Source organism: Etheostoma spectabile, chromosome 17 (assembly GCF_008692095.1).
Source record: "Etheostoma spectabile isolate EspeVRDwgs_2016 chromosome 17, UIUC_Espe_1.0, whole genome shotgun sequence".
In the NCBI taxonomy this organism is placed as follows: Eukaryota; Metazoa; Chordata; class Actinopteri; order Perciformes; family Percidae; genus Etheostoma; species Etheostoma spectabile.
In genome coordinates, this window is record NC_045749.1 from 7,454,302 (window position 1) to 7,468,327 (window position 14,026).

Consider the following 14,026-nt stretch of genomic DNA (forward strand, 5'->3'; position numbering starts at 1 on the left):
CAAAAATTTATAATGTGGAGAAAGCTTTGAAACATTATCGCGACCTTCACGTTGGGAAATGAAATTTGCAGAAGCAAGTAACTGTAATAATAACTGAAAAAAATAAAATATGAAAATCTAAATACTTAATAAAGAAAATCCATTAATATCCATTAATCCATTCATCATTTTTAAATCAAGGTTTCATCCTCTGGGGACCATGGATGTCTGACAGAAATGACCTGCCAATCATCAGACAGTTGTGGGGATATTTCAGTCTGGGGAAAAGTGGTGGACCGATCAATCCGACCAGTATTGCCATCCATACAGCTACACCACTACTTTTTCATAGCATAAAACTATGAAATATGGATACCTTTATATTTGTAGAGTCGCAAGTGTCTTAAAATTGAATAATGCACCCTGACAGTACAATGTTTACCTATACTGTGTAGAAAATCTACAGTTGTATCTGCTGATTATCTTCTACACCTCCAGTCAAACAGAGACAGACACAGTTGGAAAAAATCTATTTAGTATTTATTGTAAGTTTGTTACATTTAAATTCATTTCTCTAGCAGCACTATTTAAATACAGATATTCAAGGGCAGTTACCATAGATTGGAGTTTTCTCTTAATGCAAGATGTCATTGTGTGAACAAAGATAGAGACTGAATCAGATGAAAATGTACCACAGCTGAACACGCTGTTAACGTGTTCAGTTAACTTTAACTGTGTAAAGTTAAAGGCGGATGGACAACATTTTTGTGTCTTTTGAGATAAAAGAAAAAAACAATGACTGAAATAAACCTGCTGTTAAAATAAATTAAGTTAAAACAAATTAAAAAACAGTGAATAGTGTGACAGTTACAATTTCAGTTGGGTGTGATATGGTAGCTTGTAATCCACATCAGTCATGCTTCCAAATGTTCAGTGCCTGTTTACAGAGTTTTCAGGTGTGTTACATGTCAACGATTATACGTTGATGATTCAGAAGGATGACATAAAAAACCCACAACAGCAACGTGAAAGACAAATAAAAAAATGTGTTTTGTGAGGAACATTTCGAGTCCAACAGAACATGTGATTTATATTCTAACATTTCCTTTGACCCCTTTACATTGAAACAAAAGGTAGATTATAATTTTTATCCAGCAAAGCCGCATTGTTGTACTTCCTGGGACAGTTACATTGTACCAGTGTGTCAGGCAAATTCAACCAGGTTTTTCCTTAATTGTTTTTTTATTTTACGTAGCTCAATTGTTTTTAAAAGAATAGTTTGACATTTCGGAAATACAATTATTCACTTTACTTGCAGAGTTAGATTAGAAGACATGAACAGCAGCCGGTTAGCTTAGCAAAAAACATTTCCTGGTCCTTTATGGAAGCATCTGACACAAAATCCCCCATAAAAAAAAAATTGTTGTTTCTACCCATTATTTTTGTACGCATTAAACAAAGAAGGTACACTTGGTGATCTTTATAGGTGGACAGAGCCAGGATATCAGTTTCATCCATTTAGCTAATTAGTCCTAGCTAATCTAACTGAGCTAACCGTCTGCTGGCTGTAGGTTCATAGTTTACACACATAAATATGAGAGTGGTCTCGATCTTCTCATCTAACTCTTGGCAATAAGCTTCTTTCTACATTTCTACATAGCTATTGTAAAACTTGTTGACCAAGTTAAGTCTTAAGAAAGAAAGAAATCCACACTTTCTAAACTAGTCTGTGTAAATATTTCTTTAATCTTGATTCTACTACCCTTGGTGAAAATTACAGTCACATTTGTAGAGTACTATCACGTAGAGAATTGGCAACACCAACATAATGAAATGTTTCTCACATTGTACAAATTCCTTAATGCTCAGTTAAATTTGCACCATATGTCTTAAAGTACAGATTAACGTCCCTAGAAGACAAGGCTACATGAGATGAGCCCCTTCTGTCATATTCTACAACAGAGGATAAATGTTTTATCAAAGTTGGACAAATAAGACAGAAATATCTTTTTTTTCATAATGCTACAGTTAAGGGATTCCTGCATCTCAGCGACTGCTGATCAAGGATCGACGATCAGTTTTCTTTGAAAAAAACTTTAAAAAAAAAGTCATGATGAAAAGCAATCAGATCCTTGATCCCAACCCTGACGGCTAGGGGCACAGTGCTCTGAGATGTATGAGGAAGTTGCACAATCTACTGAACTTTTTTAAGCTTTCTGGCTTCTGTTTGAAGCTGCACTGTCATTTTCTTATCTCACCATTTTAAATCTGAAACACTGAGGTGACATTTGCTTTGTGTGGCAAGATAATAAATAATACAGTTCACTCCACACTTCCTTGCTGGCCATTAGTGAGCACAATGAAAAGATTTAACCTGCCCTGATGCTAATAATGACAAAACAGACAGGATCTCAGTCATAATCCAACGTCAAGCAATTAGTGAAAAATAGAAAAAAGTTGAGCTCAACTGACAAAATGTGTTGATTAAAAAGCCCCCTGCATTAGCATTGTCCTGGTAAAATTACTCTGCAAGTCATGCATGTGGAAATAACCAACCATAGTGTATATTTGTTAATACAAAGAGGGTCATTTAGACATTCTGGCATTTCATTGAGACACTCGAAACAAGAATTAAGAACCCATAACTGTCAATATTATTAGTGAAACATACTAGAAGAAAGATATGAACCTCTCAAAAGAGTTTGTGATATTTTTAATTGTCTGCATACTGCAGTACTTGAATACATACTCATACAGTATCGTTTATAGCAAATAACTGAATTATTTCATTTATTTAGCAAAAAGCATGCAAATAGAAAAACTGTCACTTCTTTTAATTGCAAGTGACAATAAAATTCTTTTTCTTTTCACCTGTGGATAATCTTTCGCCGACTGTGATCTATCTACAAAGGCATGACAAAAAAACAAGAGGCTTAGGCATCTAAATCAATAAAGAGAAAAGTGATTGCCTAAAACTGTTGAAAACCAACTTCAACCAGGTACCTGCACAAATATAATCTCTTTCCTTAGTAGTAGCAAAAACACCTCTGGAAGAGATAGAAAACAGACAATATGAGGGTGTCAGTAGGAGGAACAAACATCAGTGTTATATTTGTTGTAAAATGGGACGGTCTCTGCTCTGTTGTATCTGTAATCTTACAAAGAGCGGAAATGAGACAGACAGAGAGAGAGAGAGAGAGAGAGAGAGAGAGAGAGAGAGAGAGAGAGAGAGAGATCTTGAGGTCTGTTGTGAAGCATAAAGAGGCACCAAATTCAACTGAGGGAACACACAAAGCAGGTTGAGTTTCAAACCAACAACCTGCCTTTTTTTTTTTTCTTCCAGGATGCACTGTAAGGAATTGTGGATGAAAAATCTATACATCAACCCTCCTATTATAATTTCTATCTCAGTTCAGGAGCAAAACATTTTCTGTACAAAGAATTAAAAAATAAATTATTAAAACTCAAATCAACCCTTAACTCTAAGCTAAACGTGTCTTTTAAAAGCTGAGTGAATGGTCTTGTAAGTAATGTATTATTGACTTTTCTTACATCTTGCATTGGTGGAGTGTTTAAAACACAGAAAGTCTACTTCTGCTGATGCATTTCACATCAACGCTACTGTATTAGCACAGTGATAGTCTGACTGGATGTGGCTACAAAAAGAACAATAAGTTGAAGAATAGAAAAATAAGTTCTTGTTGTTTGCTGACGACATGGTGCGGCACACATCTGATTACAAACTAACACTAACAGCTGTGCAGTGTCCACTGACAAACAAAAAGATAATAATGCTAAAATGTTAATTATTTCATGGCAAGTGGAATCCTTTTATTTTCTTAATGGATTACTGGTTATAAAATGTGACTTACATATGGACAGTGCACATGTTCTAACTCTTCAAAGTGAGACTATGCAACTTGATGATGAAATAACAGCCTGACTCTTCCAAAGGAAAAGTTAATTTAATAAGCAGTAAAACACACTTTTGCTCAATTTTATATACTCAAAGGTTTTGGCGTTGCAGCCTTACTTTGGTATGGTGTAACAACTAGCTTGTGGTGGCTAATGCTAGCAAACTTACACACCTCTTTAAATGACATTACTGAGTCAGTTTGCTGACTCTATGACTTGACTCTACTTTTACACAATGTTATGTCATTTGCCCTTATCCCTTAATTGTCACCAGTGGCAATTTTGGCCTTTGTTTAGCAAAAGATGCATAGTCTTGCTTTAAAAATGACCAAATGTTACAGGTAAAAATGACAAGGACAAGTCCTGGGTGGCCCAAATACCTTATTTCCCTCACAGGCAAGGGCTGGATAACAATATTTGTCAAAGAAAGTAATGATGTGGTTTCCCCTTAAATAAGTAAATGTTTTCCCCCTCAGTTAGGAAATACTGCACTGGTTCAGCTACTAGTGTTGTAGTCAGAGTAATGACAGTCAACCTTTCAACCAGTCGCTTAACCGTCAGATGAGTTCCGTCTACATCATCTTACCAAGACTCCAGCAAACAGCCACATAATGTCAGACAATAACACATTTATTTGTTTTCAGCAAGGTTTCTTTTTTATCATCACAAAGGCATATACTATTTTCTCTGTATATTACTTGTTATATATATATATATATACACATATACATATATGTATATATATATATATATATACATATATATACACACACACACATATATATCATATATATTATTTTTTATATAGAAACAAAAATAAGCATACATTTTTGCTGACTTAGATTGAAGAATATCAGCAAAGGGCATTGTAAACCATGGTCCATCTAAAACAGGTGAAAGGTGCTGTAGTTCGCACTTTCCCAACTCACCCACAGTAACAGATTTGCATAGGCAAAAATGGGATTAGCCCTTAGACAGTAGATTCCTGAATTCTTTATAGAGATGCAAAATCTAGTTCAGCTCAACACAATTAAAAACAAACATACAGACAAACAAAAAGAATAATGTCGACTAGGCCAAGCTCTCTTCAACCCCTCTGGTCATATACTGTACATAGTCGTTTTTCTGTGCACATTTTTGTTTACAGTGTTAGGCTTCAAGTAGATCTAGAAAAAAAAAACTTGTACATTAACAACTAGATGTGAAATAAATTAACCAACATGAGAGGTAGTGAAAGGCCTACAGAGACGTTTGTTGTTTTTCTATACAAAGGAAAAAATAAAACGTGTCAGTAAGGCCAAAGCTTCGCAAACCTCCTCCACCCGATCTGGACACAGCTCTCAACCTTTTCACGTCATGTTTCAAAAACCCATTCACTTGGAACCCATGGGAATTTAAAGACAAAAAATATCTAAACTCAGCGATGACACATCACTTCACATCATCATCATCATCATTGCTTGTAAAATCTACATTTGAAATGCAGTCATTAAAAATAAACAACTGTGTACTTTTCCCCCACTGTGTAAAACTCACAATAAATTAAGAGGAAAGGACGTAAGCAGAAAACGTGGGTTTCTGCTGTGTCTGTCCTCCTTGTAAAACACTGTTACCTGGGATTCTGCTGTGTCTGTCCTCCCTGTAAACCCTGTAAAGTGCTAAAAGAATTAGCACTGGGCAGAAACTGGTTTCTCCGCTCACACCGGGGACAGTTAGCTCCCCACGGTTACAAGTATTTAATAAGGTACACACATCTCACAATTTATAAATGTAAACTTGGTTTAATTGCACCATGATTTCATTATCTGGTTCTTGGTGAAACATTGTCATTTTAATTACTGTATAGACTCAGCAACAATGAAACATAGCTGTACTGAGCAGAAGAGGGACTTGTTTGCAAGAGAGCTTTATGAGTGACAGGCATTCTTCTACTCTACTAGTTAAAAATTTACAAATATGTCTAACTGCTGCCTGGAAATGAAAACTGCTTCAAGGAGTAAGTGTGACAATTGGTCTTTCAGTTTCAGAATCGGTTAATTATTCTTATGCGCATGCGTGCACGGCTCTTCATTACAGCAGCTAAGCATTATCAAATCAAGTCCTTATGGGTATTAATGCAGTCTGCATGTGAGTACTGTATTGGCAAGTTAAATATAGTATATTTTCAAGAAGAAACATTGCAAAAAAATTCTTCTTGACTTTACAGTGTCAGTGTTACCAATTTATAACCAACACTTATACTACAGAAAACTTTTGTGGTAATATGATAGCTTGGATTTGATGTGATATCTACATCTAGTTAGCATTTTTAACACTAAGTGAAAATAAATCTGGTGTAAAAGTCAAAATACCTTGACTCCATGGACTTGTTTTCCATTTAGGCTCGAGAAGAGGACCTGTATTTATTTAAATTATTATTAATAAAAAGATCTGTTGCCTTACTTCAGTCATCTAGTGAATCTTGCAAATGCTAACTAGAGTCAGTTTCTTGATTAATCCAAAAGTGGCATTACAACATTCTGAGTATTCTGACAGGTGTCGTGGTTAGTAACTTCTGATAATTTAATAACCAATCTAAAATAATAGTACACAGTTTCATTCTTTAATCACTACCGACCTCCAATTGCACTTCAATAGTCTGCTAGACATCCTGCACCGTCTACTCTTAAATTTAATCTAGACCAAATTTGGCACGTGAACTTCAGGTAGTTACTGTAAAGAAGGTGGCAACATGGATGCCTACATTTATCAGTAATGAGTGGCACTGTTTCATTGACACTTTAAGGTTAGCTATCCATCATGTTACACAATGAATGGACTTGGAGGCCGAGTTAGTTAAACAGAATAGCATATACTGCACTCATGCACTTTCTACTGCACATCCACAGGCCAAAGTTCAAAAGTTTACATCATCAAAAAACAAAAACTTTACATACTAAAAACATTAATGGGACATTTGGCAAGACCCCCTTAATTCTTTTTTTTTTATCAAAATGTTTCTGTTAAGTGTGTAATTGTACCATACACACATATTATCATTGCATGCTGTCAAAGTCAGATTAGAAAAACAAACCAGAATATGTTAGTGCTGGCAGTGGGATAAGGGATTGGCTAGCACAAGCAGGAGGACTACTTGCCTACAGCATGCTGAAACCTATTTAGCCTTGTTGAGAAGGCTAGCATGTAGCGTGACTACGCAAACTCTCTTCGCAAGCCCAGTACGGTAGCAGGTTAGCATTACTATACCAACCCTCTTCACTAGCTCTGGTAAAAAAATGAGTGTCTTAAATGGACAGTGGCTAACTGAAGGAATACCATACACTCTCCCAGCTCCATCTGCTGGAGAAGCAGACATGCACCAGAATGGCCGACAGCCTGGTGACAAGTCACATCTGATAGCTCTTCACAGCATCTTTGACATCATGTCTGGCACCCGTGGCACGTATCTGCAGCGTGATACTGGACGTCCATCTCCAGCAACTTGTCATGTTACCTACAGCATCTAAAGCTAAAGCCTTACAGACAAAGGCCAGGGCTCAATAACCATTTCAATTAGATCAGTGCCTGCTGCATCTCCCTACGTTCTCAAAGTAGAACCAGCTTTCCATAATGCTCAAATCATGGTAAAACACTAAAAGGTAAACCCTTGTTTTCTGCGCGACAATCTTAAAATGTAGAGGACTTTGAGTTATTGTGGGTTTGTTTGTTTATATTTTCTCCAGCTGTGTTTTTCCCCCCACATTGGGCACCTGTGCTTGTCAGGCTGTGATGGTCTGAGTTGGAGGGAGAGGGAGGGAAAAAAGATGGAAGGTAGAAATTGTTGGACAAACTGTGGTTGCTTTCAAGAAAAACTCCAGCAGCGCTTGTGCTGCCTTTTTCTTACATGTAAAGGCATTGTGATTTTCTCAGCGGAGAGATTTTTTGTCTAAAGTTCATGAGTAATAATAATACATGTAGCTGCCCAACCACAATTCTAGCCCTTACTTCTCCCAGTTAAAGAATCCCAAAGAAGGAAAGTGCTTGGACGGACAGATGGATGGATGGACAGGTGGACGGATGGATGGGTATGTTGCCTTTGCCGCAGAAGCCATCATGTCTCCTCAATGAAAAACTGCAGTAAGCTATAAATTGGCAAAGTGTCCTTTTTCCCTTCACTGAATATACACATCCAGACTTAATATATCTCAGTATTCAAAAACAGTTGCAGTCCGTGGCTTACATCGTCAAGCTACTGTAAAGAGAGAAAGTCACATGCAGAGCCAGTGCTTCTTCTGGTTAAATGGGCAGACGCCCCAACTCCCACCAACAACTAGGTGTCATGTTTGGACAGTAAAGAAATTAAAAACACAATATTAAACATCTGCGGAATGGGACAGAATTAGAAAAAACAAAACAACATGAAAGAATGAGTAAGAGAGAGAGAGAATATTAAAGTGAAGGTAGAAAGCATGAGGTCTAAATATTACAGTACAACAGTTGGCTTGTCCACTTTCTGCTCTCCTCTTTCTGCCCCCACCGCCTGAGAGTCCTTGTCCACAGTTAACCAGCAGCTGGCCATCAGGTTGGCCATTTCAACTGACTTCAGTTGACAAGTGGGTTGGCCAGTCAACCTCAACTAACAGCACAAATTGCTAGCAAAACAATCACTGGCCAGCATTAATGGTCTTAAATTGACCAATAACCAACCAATAAAGGCCGACCTGGCTCCAGTGGAGAACTGGATATAAATTGCTTAAAAAATATAAATAAAAAAACAACCAGCTATCTTGGATGTCATTCAGTCTTTTCAATCAAAAAAGATGGAGAGATTTTCCAAACCCGACTTCTGGCACCATAGTAGTATTTGAAGTTTAAGTAGTAGTCTCGTTGGCGTACGATGGCAATTAGGGAGTGTGGTGGAGTCTAGGTGTCGAGGCAGGTGAGCCTCCTGTTGGCCAGGAGGTCTCTGTAAACGGAGGAGTTGAGGAAACGGGGGAAGGAGTCGCGATGCATCAGGTTGTAGATCTGGAACTGGGCCTCCTCGTACATCAGGTTGCTGGGCTCCGCCAGGTTCTGGTTTATTCCTTCTCTGACCCGCGAGTCCAGACTCACCTGGGATGTGGAAAACAAATTTGATTTATAAACCATGGTGTTTTTTTTAAGTAATCCATAGAGTACCAGTGGCTTCTTCAAATACATGACAGGTTGTTCACTATTTGGCTTCTTAACAAGAGTCTTTAGCCATGCTAGCACCTTTGTAATGCTCTAGTTAAGCACAGTGGTGCTTTAAGCTAAAAGCTAACAGTAGCATGATGACATCTCAAAATGACAATGCTAAGACACTGATCAACAAGTACAATGTTTATTACCATGTTCCCCATCTTAGTATAACATGTCAGCATGATAATATTTAACTTGGCACTAAAGCCAAAGTACAACTGAATAGTTTAAGTTTTAGTAATAAACCAAAGTGTCGGACAATATGTAACTTTACCTGATGATGGGGCTACATGTAAAGTCATTAGGATTTATCATCTGGAGACTATGAAAAAATATATTTCAGTCTGGACCAGTGGTGGCCTGACCGAACGACAGGCCACCACTGCCATCACTAGAGGCACGCTGCTAACATGGCTGTGGTGGCTCACTTCTGCTGATTCAACATAAATACAGCCGGTACCTCTTTGGGTGATAATATGGACACGTAGTCTTCGTATATGATCCTAGACTTCTCTTCCACCACTGAGGGATCAGTCTCCTTTTTCAGCTCTTCACAGGCCATCCAGAAAAGCAGGTTGTCCTCGCTGTACTCAGAGCGCAGGAACTCCCGGAAGACCTCCCGGCCCTCCAGCGAGCGCAGCATCATCTCAAAGCTCCGGGCCCACAACAGTGCCTCGTCTAGACTGGGCTGTCTACAGTTGGGCATACAAAAATGAAGACATTCATGTGTGTGAGATTGACACACACACAATCGTACTGACACAAACATGCAAGACCAGAGGGATGATGGCTGGACTTACTGTTCCTCTGCAGCTTCAATACTGTCCATCTTGGTGCAGGTCTGTCGTTCACTCCTCTCCATCCTGTCTTCATTCCTTGATTGAAAACAAGAAATTGATTATGCTCGCCAACATGGCGTCTTGGCATGTTTCTGGCATTTTAAATGGATACATTTAAGTTATCATTAGATTAAGTTACAAATGGAGAGTCACAGTTAGATCATAATTCATTATCGTCCTCTTTTAGCTACATATTGGACAATAAGATTGTTGGTGTCTTTATTTTCCTATGTACAATTAAGGCTGCAACAATACATTGATTGTGACAAATGTATAAATTCCAAAGATACAAAATTATTTTTCTTAATGTAAATCATCATTCACCATCCTTAGTTACCACCCAAGAAAAAAAAAAATCTAACTGTATCCAAACAACCAAATTTCTCCTCTCCCTAGGGATGTCCAGAGGCAATCAACAAGATCCGTATCAGGGCTGATTTACTTTTTCTATTGTTCACCTATCGGCGATCTTGAGTAACCACGATTGGACAATATGAAAATAGAAATAATCAACCAACCCTACCTTCATAGTAATCTGAATATTTTTGGATTTTGGACAATTGGTCAGAAAAAAAACAGGAAATTGTGATTTTTTTGGTGAATTTTTCTGATGTTATATATATATATACCAAAAATACTATAGACCAAAAAATTAACAGTCTATTGAACAAGAAAATAATGGGCAGCTGAATCAACAAAGTGAGCGATTGTTAGATGCAGCTCTAACTCAGTTCACCTCTTCCAACTATCAATCACATTGGGAAGCATTGGTGTGAGCTTTAAAGTCCATAAAACAAAGCTTCAGTGCATTTTTAACGTAAGCACTTCATACACACGGTAGCCTCTCTGTCTGTCGTAGGTCAGTCACACATGCTAAGTTCACAATGCAACACACACTGAGCTGTCTATTTTTGTCCCACCATGGAGGCTCTTTTCTTCCTCTTGCTGTCTCTTGTCAAAGTCCCTATTGTGTGGCAGTAAATGGCTAAGCTAGCCACAACCCCAGGCGCCCTTACAATGCAGCTAAATATACAGGCTGTTCTTCACAGCTGTTTTGCATGTGATGTGTGGATCAAAATAGAAGGCACCCCTAGTAGATAAGGAACCTTGTGTGAGGGTGGATGAAGAGGGGTCAGAAAGTAGAGAAAAAAAAGAGAAAAAGGATGGATGAATTGTGCCAGAAATACTTGTTATTAACCTAGCTCTGGGGTGTTTACTCCTCGGAGTCCTTATGTTTTGTTTTTTTCACCCATAATGCTGCCTTGGAATAGGGTGGCACCAAAATCATGATTGCAGATGTTGCTGAGGTCCTGCTACACTCCCTGCAATGCGGTGACCTGCCGTGCCCTCCTGCGTGCGTCCTGCTACACCCTGCTATGCTCTGCTGTGCCATGTTGCATCTTGTGGCATTCTGCGGTGCTCTGATGTGCCATGAACTACTAGGGCTACTATTTATAGTCATTGTTCCATTATCTTTATTGTAACTGTTATTGCCACTGTTCATCACACCCCCAACCAGCATCGATAGACACCGCCTACCAAGAGCCTGGGTCTGTCCGTGGTTTCTTCCAAAAAGGGAGTTTTTCCTCACGACTGTGGCACTAATGCTTGCGCTCGGGGGAATTACTGGAATTGCTAGGTCTTTGTATATTAGAGTGTGGTCTAGACGACTCTATCTGTAAAGTGTCTCAAGATAACTGATAACGGTTATGTTTTTATACTATGAATAAAATTGAATTGAATGAAAAACTAAATGTAACAGTATGCCGTGACCATTAACACTCATACACCGTCCCCATAAAACTTCACCACGGCTGCAGACGAAATCTCCCGTGACTCACACACATTCACACAGATCTTTTGACTCGGCATGATAGATAAAAAACAGAGAGCATTCAGTGAAATTTGTACTGAAAACGGCATATTATCCCTCCCAGCCTTAACGCTAAAATAAATAAACACATAGGGTACTGAAGATATATTCCAGGCTCATTCTGGATATCTGACACCAGCATTTGATTGAGAAACACACAGCGGAGTCACACAGCACTCACTACGAGCCCAGTCCACAAGCTGCCACCACTTCAGATGAAGTGGTGTGAAAAAAGCAGCACATTCACCATTCACTGCCTGAAAACAATGTTTCATTCACTCCTCTCTCCTGGCAAGAGAGCAGCCACAGTAAAGCAGTGATGGGAGCTACACAGCAGTTACTGGTTTTGGTGCCTTGCTTAGGGGCATTTAGTGCAGTAAATGTTTTTTGTTGTGTTGGCTGTGTACTCTTTTCTCTCATATTCAAAAATGCAAGGCAGGAATTAAAGCTGCAACTATTATTAAAGCTGCAAGCCAAACCATCAACAATAAAGAAGGAACTCTCTGCTGAGTTTAATGAAACCTCACACACTCTGTTGCCAACGGGGGGCGCTATGACCAAAAATCAATTTTGGCCTCTTCAAGGCTGGACCTTTGTCAAACGTGAGAAATTTTGGGCAGATATGACAATTATACTAAAGTTACAACAACTTCTTTGTTTATCCATAAATGCTCAAAATGGCCGCCACGCCCACACCGTTTGACAAAAAGTTCTTCTTTTAATGACTTTTCATCTTTAAGGTGTTGAGATGGTACAGACCAAATTTGAAGTCCATTGGATGAAATCTTATGAGGAGTTTGTTAAAGTATAGCACCTTGACTTTCAGGTCTACTAGGGGGCGCTATGACTTTGAGCCAATATCAGCATGTATATACCTTCAGGGTTCACACTCTCATGAATCCTTAAAAGCCAACTGGACGATGTTCACTCAAGTTACACCCACTTCCTGTTTCAATAGCTAAACGCACAAAATAGCCGCCCCGCCACAGCCATGCCATATGACAAAAAGTTTTTCTTTTAATAACTTTTCATCTCTAAGGTCTTAAGATGGCACAGACCAAATTTGAAGTCGATTGGATGAAATTCCTAGGAGGAGTTTATTAAAGTACAAGATGTGGAATTGGCCAAAATCATTTCAAACTTTTAATTCAAAATGGCAGAGTTCCTTTTGGGTTTAGGGTATGGCTCCAAAGGCTTTTTTGTATGTCTTGACATGCTACAAATATGTACCACATTTCGTGAGTCTACGTTAAAAGTACTGCAGGGGCTCAAAATTTGAAAATTTGTAGGGGGCGTTAGCGAGCCATTTTTGTGTGCCTATTGCCGAAACCCTTAAAATACGTATATGTTCACATATGCCAATTTTTGTGAGTTTTTGAGTATGTTAAGCCCCTCAAAAAGGCAATTAATTTGCCAGAAGTCCTTCAGTTTCAATAGAGCTTTCTCCACTGTCGGTGCTCGGGCCCTAATGATTATTTTCATTATCAATTAAAAAAAATCAAATCTACTGTACACTACACTACTGCATATATTTACGTTTCAAACACACCTTTACCACAGACAACACATAGTTGCTTCAGTCAATGTCAATGTCATATTTATTTCAGTCTGCAAGGCTTCTTTTTTATAAAGGTCTTCATGAAGTGGCTATGCTGTAGTTATCAACAGCAAACTTAAATAAATTATTTGAAAAAATATTAATTATAGTAATTATAGTAAGTACAGTGTTCTTATCCTGAGCCAGTGAACCACAGTCTACCGTAAAAACCATATGATGGAAAAGAAATAAACACAAACTGGGTGATATTAGATTCTGCAGACACAGACTTAGTATAGTATATATAGTAGACTTCAGTTTTGTATAGTATAGTATTTTCTCACCAGAGACACTTGCAGCAGCCGCACCAGCAGAGGCAGCAGGTGTTGGGTCGGGGCTGTCCAGGGGCCTGGGGTGTGGCCTCGATGTGCGCCGCCTGCCTTTTTCTCATCTCCACTCCACTCACACTACGGGGCTTCGCAATGGATACACAAAGAAAAAAAAAACACACAAAACATTGTTAAATACCCTAAAAAATAATAATAAAATCACAGAGAGTGCAATTTCAAATTTGGTACCCATGCTATAATTTTAGTTCATTAGCAATATCATAGCAATACTATGCTATGACTCATAAGAAAGGAAAAAAAAAGAAAATATAAAAAATGTATGTGTGTGTGTGTG

At 38.4% G+C, this 14,026-nt stretch overlaps 1 protein-coding gene across 5 annotated transcripts in view; it reads right to left on the reverse strand.

The window, feature by feature from the left end:
* Positions 1-502: 502 nt before the first annotated feature.
* The window catches only part of rgs17 (regulator of G protein signaling 17), a 25,144-nt gene continuing 11,620 nt past the window's right edge, over positions 503-14,026 (reverse strand). For all 5 annotated transcript variants that reach the window (XM_032540996.1, XM_032540999.1, XM_032540998.1 and 2 more), the window contains 4 exons: positions 13,687-13,817; positions 9,894-9,968; positions 9,554-9,785; positions 503-8,985 (listed from right to left, as the gene is read on the reverse strand). In XM_032540996.1, the coding sequence (XP_032396887.1) occupies positions 8,797-8,985; positions 9,554-9,785; positions 9,894-9,968; positions 13,687-13,817 (627 nt within the window). In that variant the 3' untranslated portion in view covers positions 503-8,796. The remainder of the gene's footprint in view (positions 8,986-9,553; positions 9,786-9,893; positions 9,969-13,686; positions 13,818-14,026) is intronic.